This window comes from Hemitrygon akajei, chromosome 19 (genome assembly GCF_048418815.1).
Source record: "Hemitrygon akajei chromosome 19, sHemAka1.3, whole genome shotgun sequence".
Taxonomy (NCBI): Eukaryota; Metazoa; Chordata; class Chondrichthyes; order Myliobatiformes; family Dasyatidae; genus Hemitrygon; species Hemitrygon akajei.
In genome coordinates, this window is record NC_133142.1 from 28,471,667 (window position 1) to 28,491,107 (window position 19,441).

General features: G+C 47.1%; 1 protein-coding gene across 1 annotated transcript in view; it reads right to left on the reverse strand.

The window, feature by feature from the left end:
- Positions 1–19,441, reverse strand: part of LOC140741846 (cadherin-related family member 3-like) — a 77,935-nt gene that overhangs the window by 43,326 nt on the left and 15,168 nt on the right. The window contains exons 6-7 of the mRNA XM_073072308.1: positions 8,240–8,347; positions 4,396–4,592 (exon numbers count right to left, since the gene is read on the reverse strand). Coding sequence (XP_072928409.1) covers positions 4,396–4,592; positions 8,240–8,347 — 305 coding nt within the window. The remainder of the gene's footprint in view (positions 1–4,395; positions 4,593–8,239; positions 8,348–19,441) is intronic.

Below are 19,441 nucleotides of genomic sequence, written 5' to 3' on the forward strand. Positions count from 1 at the left end.
TGATCATAACACTCAAATTCAACACTTCACAGAAATTTAGAACAAAGACATGTAACAACAGGCCTTCATTTCTGAGCCTGACATTAGCTTGTGACAGCCTGTGGAGAAAGCTTCCATAAGCAGAACTTTCATTATCAAATGTTAATAGCGTAGGATCGCTGTTATGCCTCCCTTGAGTCCTTTCTCGGCTGCATTCTAAATGCATATTACTTCGGTAGGATACACATATAAATGATTATCAAGAGTTGCTAGGTGATGAATAGTGCACCAAAACAAATTTAAAACACCAGGAGGAAAAAATAAATCAGTACTTCTGAGACAAATTCAGAATTACTTTCTTTATACAAACGGCTTCATTTGCCTTCAGCTGTTTAGTTTTCTATTCCAGCACCAATAAGCATCAACTAGAATTGCTATCATATCCAGCCCACTCTTAATCCCCCATTGAAGAAGATGATGCCTTAAAAAAAACAGGTCGTTAGAATATTTCAAACATTTGATTAATAGATTTTTTTATGCATATGGGACCAATAATCAATCCAGTCTAACTTAGGTCAACATAATGAACTGTATGTCTGTAAAATAGGTCAGCTTAATAAATAATTTCCAACTGCGTTTTATAAGCTATAGTCAGTAAACTGCAGCAGGAAATAACATATATATTGTAAGCAACCTTCTTCTACTACTGATGTCTAATTAAACTGCCAGTTTTTTATTTACATAATTTTTAGACAAAATACTTGAGGCACACAAAGAAAGTAAAGACAGTTTAAATTTGATACACTATTCATCTATAAAACCACCCTTCACAAAAATGTCACAAGTCTGAATGCATTTCCAGTTCAGTTTTGCCCTCTACTTGTTCATCTCAGTCAAGCAATGTTTTACTTCTTCATACATGAAGAGTGTGTTGACTGGCTGCATCACGGCCTGGTATGGGAACACCAATGCCTTTGAGCAGAAAATCCTACAAAAGGTAGTGGATTCAGCCCAGTACGTCATGGATAAAGCCCTCCCAATCATTGAGCACATCTACATGAAACGCTGTCATAGGAAAGCAACACCCATCATCAGAGATCACCACCATCCAGGCCATGCTCTTTTCTCCTGCTGCCATCAGGAAGAAAGCACAAGTGCCTCAGAACTCACACCACCAGGTTCAAGAACAGTTACTACCCCATAACCATCAGACTCTTTCTTAAAGGGGATAACTACACTCACTTGCCCATCTATTGAGATGTTTCCACAACCAATGATCTCACTTTAAGACTCTTTATCTCATTATCTCATGTTCTCATTACTTATTTCTACCTACTTATATTTGCATTTGCATAGTTTATTGTCTCCTGCACTCTGGTTGATCTTTCATTGATCCTGTTATGGTTAATATTCTATAGATTTGCTGAGTATGTCCACAGGAAAATGAATCTTGCGGTCATATATGGTGACATATGACCATATGTATATGTAATTTGATTATAAAATTTACTTTGAACTTCACCTTGTGTTGAAATTCCCCCATGATCTCCCACACCTACAAGTCTTTACTCTCCTCCATCTGTAGATTTTGCCCCTGGAAGTCTAGTCTTCTGGAGAACTTTTCTTCCCTTCATGCCATCAATGCCTTCAGTTGAATAGGCTGAGCAAATCTGCACATAAAGGCCTCTGCCTCTCTACCTTTATCTTTCCTCCTTGGAGCCACTCCTTTAACACATGCATGAATTGATAGTTTAGTCTTCTTCCCTTTCAAAAGTTGCTTGCTGTTTTATTTTAAATATTTTCTTCAGTGATACCTTTGTAAGTGAAATATTCAAATGACTGTAAATAAATGTGACCATTCAAAATGTTGAGAACAAACTACGGAAGTAATTGAAACATTATCATTCAAATGACGTGAATGCAGCCACTCATAGGAGGAAAGTGCAATGATTCACTGAAATGGCGGAAATGTAACCATTTATAACACAAACGTACAACCATCCAAAAATTGACATGTAACCATTTGAAACGTGAAATTAATACAAATGATCTGCAGTATTCTCATCATCCTCAGAGTTGGCAATTCAGAAGTTATCTGGGATCTCAATGCAGCAGAAAAAAAAACTTTAAAAGGTATAGGGAGTGGAGGAATAAAATTGTAAGAGAAATTTAAAAATCAAACAAAAGTTATGAATAAAAGTGGAGGGTTTAAGACTATAAGCCATGGGAGCACAATTAGGCCATTTGGCCCATCGAATCTGCTCTGTCATTTGATCATTGCTGATTTATTATCTCTCTCAACCCTATTCTCTTGCTTATTGCCCATAACCTTTGATGCCCTTACTAATCAATAATAATAGCTTTATTTATATAGCACCTCTCATACATTAAGATTCAGGCTCAAAGTGCTTTACATAGATTGTAAAAATAAATCGATACCTGTATAGTCATAAAATATGAAGCAAAATTAAAAATCTTAAGTAAAGACAAACATTATATAGAAAAAAATGTAATCAAATATACCAATTATATAAATGTAATCAACATCAACAGGCACATGAAGACCAAATGAAAAAAGTAGTTTTTAGAAGTGTTTCAAAACGTTCCACAGTACTTGCCTGGCATATCTCACTCAATAGAGTATTCCAGGTTTTTGGTGCATAAGAGCAAAAGGCCGTATCATCGGTTCTTATATGCTTAGCTCTAGGAACACGAAGCAAACCTGTATTCAGGGATCTAAGATTATGATTAGGGAAGTAAGGGGATAGACACTCCAAAATATACTTAGAAGCTAGATTATTCGGAGCCTTATATACAATTAAGAATATTTTTTAAATTCATCCTAAAGGACACAGGCAGCCAGTGTATGATGCCAAAACTGGTGAAGTGTGCTCAGATTTTTTTTTGGGTTAAGAACAAGTGGCAGCTGATTTATATCTCTCTTAGGCAGTCCTGAAAAGAGTGCATTACAGTAGTCTAATTGGTTGAAAATAAAATAAATAAAATCTTGAGTTGCTGTAAGAAATTGAACTCTTGCAATGTTTCTTAAATGAAAGAACATGATCTTAATAGTATGGTTAATGTGTGATTTGATATTTAGGTCAGAGTCAAGAATAACTCCTAAATTATTTACTCCTGCCTTGATTTGTAAGGGCACTGTATCTCTAAGATTCACGCTAGTCAAGAACCTATCAACCTCTGCTTTAAATATACCAAATGACTTGCCCTGTACAGCTGCCTTTGGCAATGAATTCCACAGATTCATCACCCTATGGCTGAAGAAATTCCACCTCAACTCTGTTTTAAAGAGACATGCCTCTATTCTGAGGCTGGTGCCCTCTGGTCCAAGACTCTCCCACTAAAGGATACATTCTCTCCATGACCACTCTGTCTAGGACTTTCAGTATTTGATAGGTTTAATGAATATTTTGCAACTGTCTTCACAAAAAAATAGGAGATTATTTTGCTGCAGTTATGGTGAATGTGCTAATTATTAAATGGGATGAACATAGTAGATGAGGAAATATTCAGCAATTTATCATCCTTGAAAATAGATAATGGAAAATGGATGATATAATGATAGGCAGGGCAAAGAAAAATATGGATCTAATGAGGACAAATGGGATTCATCTACATAGGTCAGCATGGACCTCAATGAATCAATGAGTCTATATGTCAACAGATCAATAAAGTTACTCAAAAGGCAAAGACTAGGAGATCTGAAATTAATACAGAAATTTCTGGATATCTCCAGTAGGTTGGTTAGTATCTGTGGAGAAAGAAGAATTAACATTTGAGATTTCATCAGAAAATTATAGATAGCAGAACAGGTCAATAAATGGTTCAACAGATAGAAAGAAAACATGTTCCCATAGTGGAGACATTGATTATAAGCAAGAGATGAAAGTGGAACTGTATATCATTCTAGTTAGTCCACAGCTTGAGTAGTATATCCAGTATTGATCACTGCACTTAACAAAGATGTGTTTGCACTGGAGAGGGTGCAGGGGAGATGTACAAAAATGATGCCAGGAATGGAAAATTGCATCAGTGATTAAAGGTCAATTAAGCTAGTGCTGTAATATTCAGAATATCAGGGCTTGAGCGAAGACGTTGTTGAGGTATATACTATATAATGATAAATACTTTCTATTTGAAATTATTAGTACAACAGTTACAGAGCAGATTCAATGGGCCAAATGGCCTAATTCTGCTCCCATGGCTTATAATCTTAAGATTTTAAAAAATAGAGCTGTTCACTGAAAGAATGACAAGAGTTTAGAATTCACAGCCTGAAAGAAATAGAAACCCCATAAAGTTAAACAGTGCTTGGATGTGAAGACCCATAACCTACAAACCCAAACCTTGCAGAAGTTATTAATATGTAAAGAATTGTATAAGTATTGAGAAACTTACTGCTGTCAATGGTGAAATAAGTGTTTGCAGGATCAAGCTGGTAGCTGATTTTACTCTTAATATCAACATCTGTAGCTGTGCATGTGGCAATAACTGTTCCGACAGCCAGCTCTTCATCTAACTCCATAATTGCTGTGTTCCCCGAAGTAGAATCTTCTTTCAACTCTGTTTCCTTGCCAACAGTTATACTTTTGAAACTATAAAACACAACAATCTTAGTTAGACTGAACTAAGACAGAACAGTTTTCAATAAATTCCTGAAAGATTATTCATCTGCTTTAAAAACCACAATGATTATGCCAGACCTTTACATTCATATTCTTTGCTTTAATAGATAAAGTATTTATAAAATTGCAATATATACATGAAGAGCATTTTCAGATGAAATTGAACATGGGCTAATTGTTTCCATGCTGAAGACAACTAACAGTTTGAAAATTTATTAGAAATTAGGTCACTCAAAAACTTCTATAGTTGTACCGTGGAGAACATTCGGACAGGCTGCATCACTGTCTCGTATGGAGGGGCTACTGCACAGGACCAAAAGAAGCTGCAGAAGGTTGTAAATCTAGTCAGCTCCATCTTGGGCACTAGCCTACAAAGTACCCAGGACACCTTTAGGGAGCGGTGTCTCAGAAAGGCAGCGTCCATTCTTAAACCCCTCCAGCACCCAGGACATGCCCTTTTCTCACTGTTACCATCAGGTAGGAGATAAAGAAGCCTGAAGGCACACACTCAGTGATTCAGGAACAGCTTCTTCCCCTCTGCCATCTGATTCCTCAATGGACATTGAACTTTTGGACAGTACCTCACTTTTTTTAAATATACAGTATTTCTGTTTTTGCACATTTTTAATAACCTATTCACTATATGTAATTGATTTACTTGTTTATTTATTATTATGTTTTATTTTATTTATTTTTTTTCTCTCTCTCTGCTAGATTATATATTGCACTGAACTGCAAATTTCACATGACATGCCGGTGATAATAAACCTGATTCTGATTCTGATTCTGTATCATGTTTTTAGTAATTTAAACTAAGGTGATGTTAAATCAACTCTAGGTCTACATCCAGCAAGACTCTGTATTGAATTTTGGATAAAAGCTTTGAATGGTTAACAACATAGCGAAGGCTTTCAATGACATAAATTAACACAATGAGGTGAAAATTTACATCCATATGTTAATTAAAAAACATATTCAAAAAGCTCTGAGTTTCATTTGTGCAAATGGAGCAACAGTTCAACATGACATCACTGCTAACAGTTGCATTTGTTTTGACAAATTTCTTTAATAAACGATTTACTTAAATAGTGTGGCAATAGCATGGGTGAGAAATTATATTGTCAAGTTAATTGCTGCCTGACAATTGCCACTAATAACTGCCATGGATGGCCCCAAGCCTGGGTGCAAAATGAGGGCTAGCAACCCCATCCCGTGAAAACCCAGCGCTACAGAAATGCCAACAGAACCTCCAAAGACTTCATCCCTGGAGAGGAAGGAGCCATTGTTGGCCTGTGTCTCAGTAGTTTTGGTTGGCTTAAAAAGAACTGCCACTAATATTAACACAATGTCCACAATGGTTGTGGGATATTAAATTCCCTCCTGTCCCATCCTAAAGGCTGAAAACCTCTGAAGAATTGGACAGTGAATGATTTGCATGAACACTCAAGTCTGTACAGAGATTCAGCTTACAGAAAAGTCCTGAAGTATGAAATGGAATTTTGAATTCAGATTAGGGAAGACCTAACTCTCCTTGTGAGACTCATTCCCAAGCAAAAATGAATGACATACTTTTCATAATTTCTTTGAATCTAAGGATTTCACCTGGAAGGGTGGACAGCAGACCACCACGGTACATATTTAATGTACTGGATCTCAATAGCCTTGGATAGGTGGCTTAGCCTCTTATCCCAAGTGCCAGTAAGAATTATAAATGGTTAATATTAAGAGTTTAGTCACCATATCAATTCACACAAAGGAATTTGAATTACTTGCACACACCCAATTTCATCTGTGTGAGTAGGATTAATATCATTCTAATGCAGTGCTGCAGAAGAGATGTCCCAGTTGGAAATGAACCTGACAGCTTTTTTAAAATACCAAGACATAAATAAATCCTGAAGAAATATGAATTAAGCCAATTTATAAATAATTCATATTTTTTCCAGTTCAATATCGGTTTATATATCCACATTTACACATGGCCATCCGACTATTGGTTTCTTAGTAAAGAACGGTAGATCAATATTGTATCTGTGACAGTGATTACAATAATTATAAAAATCAATTTAACAAAATTATGTTTTCTTTGCCTGCATTTCTAGAAAGGCTAAAAACAAATCTCTCAAAAGCAAGCTAACACTCAATTCATCAGTGGTCACTGGTAAGTGCAGGGACATTTGTATTATTGTTTCCTCTGTAAACAGGAAGTGAACAGTTCCAATCCTCCTGCTACTCTAAATGCAAAATTCTAACAAGAAAATGTGTGCGAATCTCTCAGTGGAAAAGTAGCTTCACAGTTGCTGTGGTATGATAGATAGATAGATAGATAGATAGATAGATAGATACTTTATTCATCCCCATGGGGAAATTCAACTTTTTTCCAATGTCCCATACACTTGTTGTAGCAAAACTAATTACATACAATACTTAACTCAGTAAAAAATATGATATGCATCTAAATCACTATTTCAAAAAGCATTAATAATAGCTTTTAAAAAGTTCTGAAGTCCTGGCGGTAGAATTGTAAAGCCTAATGGCATTGGGGAGTATTGACCTCTTCATCCTGTCTGAGGAGCATTGCATCGATAGTAACCTGTCGCTGAAACTGCTTCTCTGTCTCTGGATGGTGCTATGTAGAGGATGTTCAGAGTTATCCATAATTGACCATAGCCTACTCAGCGCCCTTTCTCTTTCAAGAGAAAGACCCATATTTTGGCATCATATTGAATAAAATGATAATATTTGTTGCAAACGAGAACTGACCACTATCCCCAGTGGCTACAAGAAATCTACCAGTCTGAATATTGAAACATGCAAAAGGCACAGTAAATGCTTTATTGTGGATTGACTGACATAGTGGATTGCAACACCGGCCCCTCAACTAGTTGTAAATTTTGATAATGAATGAACTTTTGAACTAGCATTCAACAATAATCTAAAGTATATTAACTATAAGTTTGGTCTGTCATTTCAGTTCCTGGTCAACTTAAAGCATTCAGACATTCAGAGATAATTGCTACCCACTGTAAGTTATTTTCAGAGCCAACTCAGCATGATAGCTGATGCAAAAACTGGATTTTGATCTGCCAGGGCACCACTTGAGAAGATGTGTTTGGTATCATTAAGATGGCTTAACTGAATCTCGACCTGGTTTTTCAAACCTGTGAACAATGAATCTGGATGCAACAAAGACGATGTATTGATGTCCAGTACAAAGATTTCCTCACTTAAATATGTACAGTACTCACTTTAAAATGTAACAAAGTGGGGAGTTTTAAGATTGAGACTTTACAACATAATGTTTACCAGAGATTTCAATTCTGAAGTACCTTCACCTGTGAAATTGTGAAAGTTTTGAATCAATAGTTCATAACTAAAGGCATTTATTCTTATTTCAGGTGAAGACATAAAACAGACCAATTTTGCATACATCCATTTTATCAGAAGGACTTTCCACATCAACTCAGAAATTCTGCTGGAAACCACTCAATGTTTTCTAGTTCTTAGGGTCAGGACATTGTAAGTACTTGAATTTGTGAAATGCTCTGGCAGTAAATGGGGCCATTGGCAGCAGTACAATATATCTTACAGCTCATTAAATAATTATCAGGACTTACGTGCAAGATAATACTGGACTGTTATCATTGACATCGGTGATGAATACATTCACGGTTCCAGTAACAAAGAGACCACTTGTATCATTTACCTTCACTGCCAAGGAATAGCTTGAAATTACAAAGATACGTATTAGCTAGAAAATTCTGTTAAGAAGATGCACATAATAATTGATATTATAAAAAGAACACCAAGATACATGTGAATACATACGTCCACATGTAGTATTCCTGGGAATCTCTCAGCTTTACAACATGCATCTCAATGACTTGAATGAAGGAACTGAGAGAAATCCAAGTTTACATGAAGCAGCATCTTCGGAGAGGAGTAATTAGCCGACATTCTAGGCCAACACCCTTCACCAAGACCTGAAACTTCAACTGTTTATTCCACCCACCCACCCACCCCCATAGTTTCTGCCTGACTTGCTGAGTTCCTCCAGCATTTTGTGCGTGGTGCTCAAGATTTCCAGCCTCCACACAGAATCTCTTGTGTTTCCAAGTTTACGGGTTGAACAAGAGGTTACTAAAGGGCATCGATGGGGAAACCAAGTGCACAGAAAGGTAGCAGATGGATTTCAATGTATGGACGTGTAAAGTAATCCATTTAAAATTTTTGCCTTATTTTTAAAAATAGTATAAATGGCAAACTGACAATTTTTTATTACTCCATGTCAGTAAGAGAAACTGCAGGAATTCTACAAAATGGATGTGAAAATCCTAAACTTGTCAGCAATCATCACCCCTACTCTGATGGTGCCTACAATACAAGTTTAATATGGGGTTCAATGAAGCTATTCAGTTACTTCAACGAAGTGATTCTTTTTATTTACTGTACAAAGCTAACTTAACTGAAGCTTTGTACCATTCTCTTTTAAAGGCAGAAAACAGCTGCGAGAAATCTAGTGGCAGATTTTAATTTAGTTTGTTTAGGGGAAAAAATAAAGGTCTTATCAAACCTCTCCCATGAATTATTAACTTAGATGATTTTAAAAGTTTCTACAAGTTCCATTAAGTTTTAAATGTGTGCGTAAATATTTTTATTTTATTTTATTTCGAGATACAGACCTTTCCAGCTCTTTGAGCCAAACCACACAGCAACCTACCGATTTAACCCTAGCTTAACCACAGAGCAATTTGCAATGACCAATTAACATACTAATTGGTATGTCTTAGGAATGAGGGAGGAAACTGGAGCACTCAGAGGAAACCTACACATTCATGGGAAGGAACACACAAAATTGCTTCCAGAGGATGCTGGAACTGAACTGCAAGCTCTAATTCCTCGAGCTGTAACAGTGGTGCACTAACCACTATGCTACCGTGCGCCTGAGTTTAGGGACAACTTCTGATTGTGTTAAAAAGTCTAACCATAATGCTGAACAAAGTAATGACCCAGAATAGGGCATGAGGTTTTGCTGAAAAATTTTTGGTCCTTTATTATTTGCTAGTGTTGGCGCATGGCCAAGTGCTTAAGACGTTGGTCTAGTGATCTGAAGGTTGCTAGTTAGAGCCTCAGCTAAGGCAGAGTGTTGTGTCCTTGAGCAAGGCACTTAGCCACACATTGCTCTGCGACGACACCAGTGCCGAGCCTTTCCCTTGGACAACATCGGTGGCATGGAGAGGGGAGACTTGTAGCATGGGCAACTGCCGATCTCCCATACAACCCTGCCCAGGCCTGCGCCCTGGAAACTTTCCAAGGCACAAATCTATGGTCTCTCGAGACTAACGAATGCCTATAAAAAAAAGTGGAAGGATCTTTGAAGGAATAGGGGTAGTTTTTATATCAAGGTCAGCACTGTTGCCTGCAAAATCCAAATCAATTCTTTCTTAATGGTATGTCACTAGAGACTGTTGAGGAACAGATCACAATTCTCAAAAGAAATTCACAAGTTCCAGTTCCAGTTTTTAAAGATCATTCTCTCTTTCATACTCTTACTTCAGGGAGCTGCTAGCTGGAAGGAAGCTAACAATAACTTCTTGTTCCTCTCCACACATATCTGATGGCAACCTTTGCCATTTCTTTAGCATTTGTCTGTTCTTTATTTAGGAGGCCGAGTCGCTGGTTTGACACTCAACCCAGCACGGATAAAAAGCATGCAAGGAGCTGGCCGGAACTGAACCCGGGACCACTCGCCTTGAAGTCTGGTGCGGATGCCATTACACCGGCAACCAGCAAACCATAACTTTTCGGTAAAATATTCAAGTTCAGATGGCTCACAGCTGTCTCAGCAGACCTTTTGGCTGACTTTCTACCTTAGCATCCATTTCCATTCCATCTGTCTTCCTCTACTTTGCCAGTCCCTGGGGGTTGAGACTGATTTGCTTCCATTCTGGGAGGTTTGATGTAGTGAGACGTGCAAACTCTGCCTTAGGCAGGACAACCGGCCGGTTGTAAGATGGCACACCCCTCCCACCATTTACAGTGGCCTTGCTCCAAATGAATGGAGTCCAGGTTTTCAAAGCTGTCTTGAATGCCCCTTCTCCATTTTGTGTAGTCCTGGGATAGGGGCTCCCATAATTCAGTGGGGTCATTACACTTCTTCAAAGAGGCTTTGAAAACAGCCTGTTAATCACACATTATGACGGAGCCTGAATCTTTCTTTCTTCAGTCTGCTGTTTGGCGTGGAGACAATATAACCTGCCCATTGGAACTGATTGAGAGAATTCAGACCTCAGTGCTAGGAATGTTACTTGGGAAGATGAAGCTGATAATTGGCATGTTATCTTTCCAGTGGATTTGGAGGATTTTGTCAAGACAGGATTGGTGGAACCTCCCTTATGAGGTGTAATCTATGACACAAAAGTGTACAGTCAACTGGATCTCTAATCCTCTGAGGCAGTGGTTCTACTAGCTGTGATTCTGTGCCAGCCTGTGCTGAAACCATTCTATGATTCTATCATTTTATATTTATGATTGGATTGGAATGTCATCTTGTATAAATCAATATTTAAATCTGTTTTACTACTAATAAGCGCCTGTATTTTATTAACCTCATTCCATTTCATATAAAAACAAAAGCTTGCATCTAATCGATGTCAGTTAACATTAGAAGGAATTAACTGAATTTATCCCTATAAGCGCTGAGCTGACATTCTCACAGAAGTCGGAGAAAATATGGCAACTTAGTAGTTATGATTTTCAATGTTGTGCATAAATGAAGAAATTTAAATAAAAACGTGGATACCTGGGAACTTTATTCCTACACTGACATTAAAATGTTGTCACAAGGGTAGAATGCAGTTTTTGGCACAGAGATTACTGCACAACTCCACATTTTGTTGCACTGTCTCTGAGGTTTCTGCAGGTACAGTATACTTCTAAGAACCACCTTCACACATGCTCATGGTTGTCTCAGTTACCAACGTAATAAAGCTAAAACTTGGCTCTCAGTTGCTACTTGGATCAGTATTCCGTTGGATTCAGAAGATTTTGGGTTCAAGACCCACTTGAGAACCCGAGCATGTAATTTCAGTCGTGTTCTGAATCTATTGTTTATGTAGCTTCATAAAACAACATCACACAGAAATATTTTAGGCTGTTCAGATGAATGTAAAATTTGCAGTCAAAGGACAGAACTTGTTTCTTTTACATGGCATCACCCCGCAACTAAAACAAAGTTATCTGTAACCACATTTGTTTTAGAGTTAGTGAACTTTGCCTTGTTCACCCCCAAACAACAAGACTTTGGTTGACTTTGAGCTGCATTCCAGCAGGCTGCAGCTCCCCAACAGCGGCCTATCGGAGGAATTCAAAGTCACTCGAGCCAGGGAGGTTATGGTGTACCGAGACTCCTCTGATGTTAAAGTCGCTTCGGCAGGAATCCGTGTAAAGACCGGAAGGAAGTGGCAGGCACAGGAAGCTGTCGACAGAGCGAAGGCACAGCTGCGTCACAACATTTTGGTAGGCACTGTAGCGGTGGGGCGGGCAGGACTGGGCTGTTTTCCCAAACCACGCCATGACAAAACCCGCGGAAAGGAGAAGCGTCAACTGGTTCAGGACGAGATACGAGCAGAAGTGGAGGAACAGCGATACAGCAAGATGGTCGGCGTGTACAAACAAGGTGCCTGGACTAGATGGAAACATGCGGAACCTCACGAGTTCACCTGGACAGAGCTCTGGAGAGCCAAACCATTGTGCATTAAGTTTCTCATCCAATCAGTCTATGATGTTCGCCCAAGCCCGGCCAACCTGCACAGGTGGGGCATGGCAAATACTCCAGCACGCCAACCGAACCAGAAGAAGGGCACTTTAGAGCATGTCCCAAATGGCTGCCCGAAGGCGCTGGGGGAAGGGCAATACCACTGGCGCCTTGACCAAGTCCTAAGTTCTATGGCGGACGCGATCAGCACAGCTATTCAAGACAGCAAAAATCAGCACTCTCCCAAACAGTCCATCACCTTTCTTAGAGCGGGAGCGAAGGCTCAACATCGGCCTAGCTCCTCGGGAGGGCTTCTTGCCACTGCACCAGACTGGCAGCTCCAAGTTGACCTAAGGAGGCAGCTCAAGTTCCCAGAGATCATAGCAGCTACTCCGCTCTGCCTGGACATGGTGTTAATATCGGAGTCTACAAAGTAAGTGGTCCTGCTGGAACTTACTGTCTCCTGGGAAGAGCAGATCGAAGAGGCCAATGAGCGCAAGAGGGCTAAATACACAGATCTTATTGCAGGATGCTGGAGCAGTGGCTGGAGAGCTCGCTGTGAGCCAGTCGAAGTTGGGAGCAATGGCTGGAGAGCTCGCTGTTAGCCCATCGAAGCTGGGAGCAATGGCTGGAGAGCTCGCTGTGAGCCCATCGAAGCTGGGAGCAATGGCTGGAGAGCTCGCTGTGAGCCCATCGAAGCTGGGAGCAGTGGCTGGAGAGCTCGCTGTGAGCCCATCGAAGCTGGGAGCAGTGGCTGGAGAGCTCGCTGTGAGCCCATCGAAGCTGGGAGCAGTGGCTGGAGAGCTCGCTGTGAGCCCATCGAAGCTGGGAGCAATGGCTGGAGAGCTCGCTGTGAGCCCATCGAAGCTGGGAGCAATGGCTGGAGAGCTCGCTGTGAGCCCATCGAAGCTGGGAGCAGTGGCTGGAGAGCTCGCTGTAAGCCCATCGAAGCTGGGAGCAATGGCTGGAGAGCTCGCTGTGAGCCCATCGAAGCTGGGAGCAGTGGCTGGAGAGCTCGCTGTGAGCCCATCGAAGCTGGGAGCAATGGCTGGAGAGCTCGCTGTGAGCCCATCGAAGCTGGGAGCAGTGGCTGGAGAGCTCGCTGTGAGCCCATCGAAGCTGGGAGCAGTGGCTGGAGAGCTCGCTGTGAGCCCATCGAAGCTGGGAGCAGTGGCTGGAGAGCTCGCTGTGAGCCCATCGAAGCTGGGAGCAGTGGCTGGAGAGCTCGCTGTGAGCCCATCGAAGCTGGGAGCAGTGGCTGGAGAGCTCGCTGTGAGCCCATCGAAGCTGGGAGCAGTGGCTGGAGAGCTCGCTGTGAGCCCATCGAAGCTGGGAGCAGTGGCTGGAGAGCTCGCTGTGAGCCCATCGAAGCTGGGAGCAGTGGCTGGAGAGCTCGCTGTGAGCCCATCGAAACTGGGAGCAGTGGCTGGAGAGCTCGCTGTGAGCCCATCGAAGCTGGGAGCAGTGGCTGGAGAGCTCGCTGTGAGCCCATCGAAGCTGGGTGCCGGGGCTGGAGTGCTCGCTGTGAGCCCATCGAAGCTGGGAGCAGTGGCTGGAGAGCTCGCTGTGAGCCCATCGAAGCTGGGAGCAATGGCTGGAGAGCTCGCTGTGAGCCCATCGAAGCTGGGAGCAGTGGCTGGAGAGCTCACTGTGAGCCCATCGAAGCTGGGTGCCGGGGCTGGAGAGCTCGCTGTGAGCCCATCGAAGCTGGGAGCAATGGCTGGAGAGCTCGCTGTGAGCCCATCGAAGCTGGGAGCAGTGGCTGGAGAGCTCGCTGTGAGCCCATCGAAGCTGGGAGCAATGGCTGGAGAGCTCACTGTGAGCCCATCGAAGCTGGGTGCCGGGGCTGGAGAGCTCGCTGTAAGCCCATCGAAGCTGGGAGCAATGGCTGGAGAGCTCGCTGTGAGCCCATCGAAGCTGGGAGCAGTGGCTGGAGAGCTCGCTGTGAGCCCATCGAAGCTGGGAGCAATGGCTGGAGAGCTCGCTGTGAGCCCATCGAAGCTGGGAGCAGTGGCTGGAGAGCTCGCTGTGAGCCCATCGAAGCTGGGAGCAGTGGCTGGAGAGCTCGCTGTGAGCCCATCGAAGCTGGGAGCAGTGGCTGGAGAGCTCGCTGTGAGCCCATCGAAGCTGGGAGCAGTGGCTGGAGAGCTCGCTGTGAGCCCATCGAAGCTGGGAGCAGTGGCTGGAGAGCTCGCTGTGAGCCCATCGAAGCTGGGAGCAGTGGCTGGAGAGCTCGCTGTGAGCCCATCGAAGCTGGGAGCAGTGGCTGGAGAGCTCGCTGTGAGCCCATCGAAGCTGGGAGCAGTGGCTGGAGAGCTCACTGTGAGCCCATCGAAGCTGGGTGCCGGGGCTGGAGAGCTCGCTGTGAGCCCATCGAAGCTGGGAGCAATGGCTGGAGAGCTCGCTGTGAGCCCATCGAAGCTGGGAGCAGTGGCTGGAGAGCTCGCTGTGAGCCCATCGAAGCTGGGAGCAGTGGCTGGAGAGCTCACTGTGAGCCCATCGAAGCTGGGTGCCGGGGCTGGAGAGCTCGCTGTAAGCCCATCGAAGCTGGGAGCAATGGCTGGAGAGCTCGCTGTGAGCCCATCGAAGCTGGGAGCAGTGGCTGGAGAGCTCGCTGTGAGCCCATCGAAGCTGGGAGCAATGGCTGGAGAGCTCGCTGTGAGCCCATCGAAGCTGGGAGCAGTGGCTGGAGAGCTCGCTGTGAGCCCATCGAAGCTGGGAGCAATGGCTGGAGAGCTCGCTGTGAGCCCATCGAAGCTGGGAGCAGTGGCTGGAGAGCTCGCTGTGAGCCCATCGAAGCTGGGAGCAATGGCTGGAGAGCTCACTGTGAGCCCATCGAAGCTGGGTGCCGGGGCTGGAGAGCTCGCTGTAAGCCCATCGAAGCTGGGAGCAATGGCTGGAGAGCTCGCTGTGAGCCCATCGAAGCTGGGAGCAGTGGCTGGAGAGCTCGCTGTGAGCCCATCGAAGCTGGGAGCAATGGCTGGAGAGCTCGCTGTGAGCCCATCGAAGCTGGGAGCAGTGGCTGGAGAGCTCGCTGTGAGCCCATCGAAGCTGGGAGCAGTGGCTGGAGAGCTCGCTGTGAGCCCATCGAAGCTGGGAGCAGTGGCTGGAGAGCTCGCTGTGAGCCCATCGAAGCTGGGAGCAGTGGCTGGAGAGCTCGCTGTGAGCCCATCGAAGCTGGGAGCAGTGGCTGGAGAGCTCGCTGTGAGCCCATCGAAGCTGGGAGCAGTGGCTGGAGAGCTCGCTGTGAGCCCATCGAAGCTGGGAGCAGTGGCTGGAGAGCTCGCTGTGAGCCCATCGAAGCTGGGAGCAGTGGCTGGAGAGCTCACTGTGAGCCCATCGAAGCTGGGTGCCGGGGCTGGAGAGCTCGCTGTGAGCCCATCGAAGCTGGGAGCAATGGCTGGAGAGCTCGCTGTGAGCCCATCGAAGCTGGGAGCAGTGGCTGGAGAGCTCGCTGTGAGCCCATCGAAGCTGGGAGCAGTGGCTGGAGAGCTCACTGTGAGCCCATCGAAGCTGGGTGCCGGGGCTGGAGAGCTCGCTGTAAGCCCATCGAAGCTGGGAGCAATGGCTGGAGAGCTCGCTGTGAGCCCATCGAAGCTGGGAGCAGTGGCTGGAGAGCTCGCTGTGAGCCCATCGAAGCTGGGAGCAATGGCTGGAGAGCTCGCTGTGAGCCCATCGAAGCTGGGAGCAGTGGCTGGAGAGCTCGCTGTGAGCCCATCGAAGCTGGGAGCAGTGGCTGGAGAGCTCGCTGTGAGCCCATCGAAGCTGGGAGCAGTGGCTGGAGAGCTCGCTGTGAGCCCATCGAAGCTGGGAGCAGTGGCTGGAGAGCTCGCTGTGAGCCCATCGAAGCTGGGAGCAGTGGCTGGAGAGCTCGCTGTGAGCCCATCGAAGCTGGGAGCAGTGGCTGGAGAGCTCGCTGTGAGCCCATCGAAGCTGGGAGCAATGGCTGGAGAGCTCACTGTGAGCCCATCGAAGCTGGGAGCAGTGGCTGGAGAGCTCGCTGTGAGCCCATCGAAGCTGGGAGCAGTGGCTGGAGAGCTCGCTGTGAGCCCATCGAAACTGGGAGCAGTGGCTGGAGAGCTCGCTGTGAGCCCATCGAAGCTGGGAGCAGTGGCTGGAGAGCTCGCTGTGAGCCCATCGAAGCTGGGTGCCGGGGCTGGAGTGCTCGCTGTGAGCCCATCGAAGCTGGGAGCAGTGGCTGGAGAGCTCGCTGTGAGCCCATCGAAGCTGGGAGCAATGGCTGGAGAGCTCGCTGTGAGCCCATCGAAGCTGGGAGCAGTGGCTGGAGAGCTCACTGTGAGCCCATCGAAGCTGGGTGCCGGGGCTGGAGAGCTCGCTGTGAGCCCATCGAAGCTGGGAGCAATGGCTGGAGAGCTCGCTGTGAGCCCATCGAAGCTGGTAGCAGTGGCTGGAGAGCTCGCTGTGAGCCCATCGAAGCTGGGAGCAATGGCTGGAGAGCTCACTGTGAGCCCATCGAAGCTGGGTGCCGGGGCTGGAGAGCTCGCTGTAAGCCCATCGAAGCTGGGAGCAATGGCTGGAGAGCTCGCTGTGAGCCCATCGAAGCTGGGAGCAGTGGCTGGAGAGCTCGCTGTGAGCCCATCGAAGCTGGGAGCAATGGCTGGAGAGCTCGCTGTGAGCCCATCGAAGCTGGGAGCAGTGGCTGGAGAGCTCGCTGTGAGCCCATCGAAGCTGGGAGCAGTGGCTGGAGAGCTCGCTGTGAGCCCATCGAAGCTGGGAGCAGTGGCTGGAGAGCTCGCTGTGAGCCCATCGAAGCTGGGAGCAGTGGCTGGAGAGCTCGCTGTGAGCCCATCGAAGCTGGGAGCAGTGGCTGGAGAGCTCGCTGTGAGCCCATCGAAGCTGGGAGCAGTGGCTGGAGAGCTCGCTGTGAGCCCATCGAAGCTGGGAGCAGTGGCTGGAGAGCTCGCTGTGAGCCCATCGAAGCTGGGAGCAGTGGCTGGAGAGCTCACTGTGAGCCCATCGAAGCTGGGTGCCGGGGCTGGAGAGCTCGCTGTGAGCCCATCGAAGCTGGGAGCAATGGCTGGAGAGCTCGCTGTGAGCCCATCGAAGCTGGGAGCAGTGGCTGGAGAGCTCGCTGTGAGCCCATCGAAGCTGGGAGCAGTGGCTGGAGAGCTCACTGTGAGCCCATCGAAGCTGGGAGCAGTGGCTGGAGAGCTCACTGTGAGCCCATCGAAGCTGGGTGCCGGGGCTGGAGAGCTCGCTGTAAGCCCATCGAAGCTGGGAGCAATGGCTGGAGAGCTCGCTGTGAGCCCATCGAAGCTGGGAGCAGTGGCTGGAGAGCTCGCTGTGAGCCCATCGAAGCTGGGAGCAGTGGCTGGAGAGCTCGCTGTGAGCCCATCGAAGCTGGGAGCAGTGGCTGGAGAGCTCGCTGTGAGCCCATCGAAGCTGGGAGCAGTGGCTGGAGAGCTCGCTGTGAGCCCATCGAAGCTGGGAGCAGTGGCTGGAGAGCTCGCTGTGAGCCCATCGAAGCTGGGAGCAGTGGCTGGAGAGCTCGCTGTGAGCCCATCGAAGCTGGGAGCAGTGGCTGGAGAGCTCGCTGTGAGCCCATCGAAGCTGGGAGCAGTGGCTGGAGAGCTCGCTGTGAGCCCATCGAAGCTGGGAGCAATGGCTGGAGAGCTCACTGTGAGCCCATCGAAGCTGGGTGCCGGGGCTGGAGAGCTCGCTGTAAGCCCATCGAAGCTGGGAGCAATGGCTGGAGAGCTCGCTGTGAGCCCATCGAAGCTGGGAGCAGTGGCTGGAGAGCTCGCTGTGAGCCCATCGAAGCTGGGAGCAGTGGCTGGAGAGCTCGCTGTGAGCCCATCGAAGCTGGGAGCAGTGGCTGGAGAGCTCGCTGTGAGCCCATCGAAGCTGGGAGCAGTGGCTGGAGAGCTCGCTGTGAGCCCATCGAAGCTGGGAGCAGTGGCTGGAGAGCTCGCTGTGAGCCCATCGAAGCTGGGAGCAGTGGCTGGAGAGCTCGCTGTGAGTCCATCGAAACTGGGAGCAGTGGCTGGAGAGCTCGCTGTGAGCCCATCGAAGCTGGGAGCAGTGGCTGGAGAGCTCGCTGTGAGCCCATCGAAGCTGGGTGCCGGGGCTGGAGTGCTCGCTGTGAGCCCATCGAAGCTGGGAGCAGTGGCTGGAGAGCTCGCTGTGAGCCCATCGAAGCTGGGAGCAATGGCTGGAGAGCTCGCTGTGAGCCCATCGAAGCTGGGAGCAGTGGCTGGAGAGCTCACTGTGAGCCCATCGAAGCTGGGTGCCGGGGCTGGAGAGCTCGCTGTGAGCCCATCGAAGCTGGGAGCAGTGGCTGGAGAGCTCGCTGTGAGCCCATCGAAGCTGGGAGCAGTGGCTGGAGAGCTCGCTGTGAGCCCATCGAAGCTGGGTGCCGGGGCTGGAGTGCTCGCTGTGAGCCCATCGAAGCTGGGAGCAGTGGCTGGAGAGCTCGCTGTAAGCCCATCGAAGCTGGGTGCCGGGGCTGGAGAGCTCGCTGTGAGCCCATCGAAGCTGGGTGCCGGGGCTGGAGTGCTCGCTGTGAGCCCATCGAAGCTGGGAGCAGTGGCTGGAGAGCTCACTGTGAGCCCATCGAAGCTGGGTGCCGGGGCTGGAGAGCTCGCTGTGAACCCATCGAAGCTGGGAGCAGTGGCTGGAGAGCTCGCTGTGAGCCCATCGAAGCTGGGAGCAGTGGCTGGAGTGCTCGCTGTGAGCCCATCAAAGCTGGGAGCAGTGGCTGGAGAGCTCGCTGTAAGCCCATCGAAGCTGGGTGCCGGGGCTGGAGAGCTCGCTGTGAGCCCATCGAAGCTGGGAGCAGTGGCTGGAGAGCTCGCTGTGAGCCCATCGAAGCTGGGAGCAGTGGCTGGAGAGCTCGCTGTGAGCCCATCGAAGCTGGGTGCCGGGGCTTTGGCTGCCATTCATTACAGCCGACTCTTAAACTCCTTGGAGTAAAAGGACTGCAGTGCAGAAGAGCCACCAGGAACATTCTGGAGGCTGCTGAAAAGGCCTGGCGGTGGCCATGGATCCAGAGGGGGGGATCTGTGGATTAGTGTGCCACTTGGACACAAGTCGGGGGCTGATC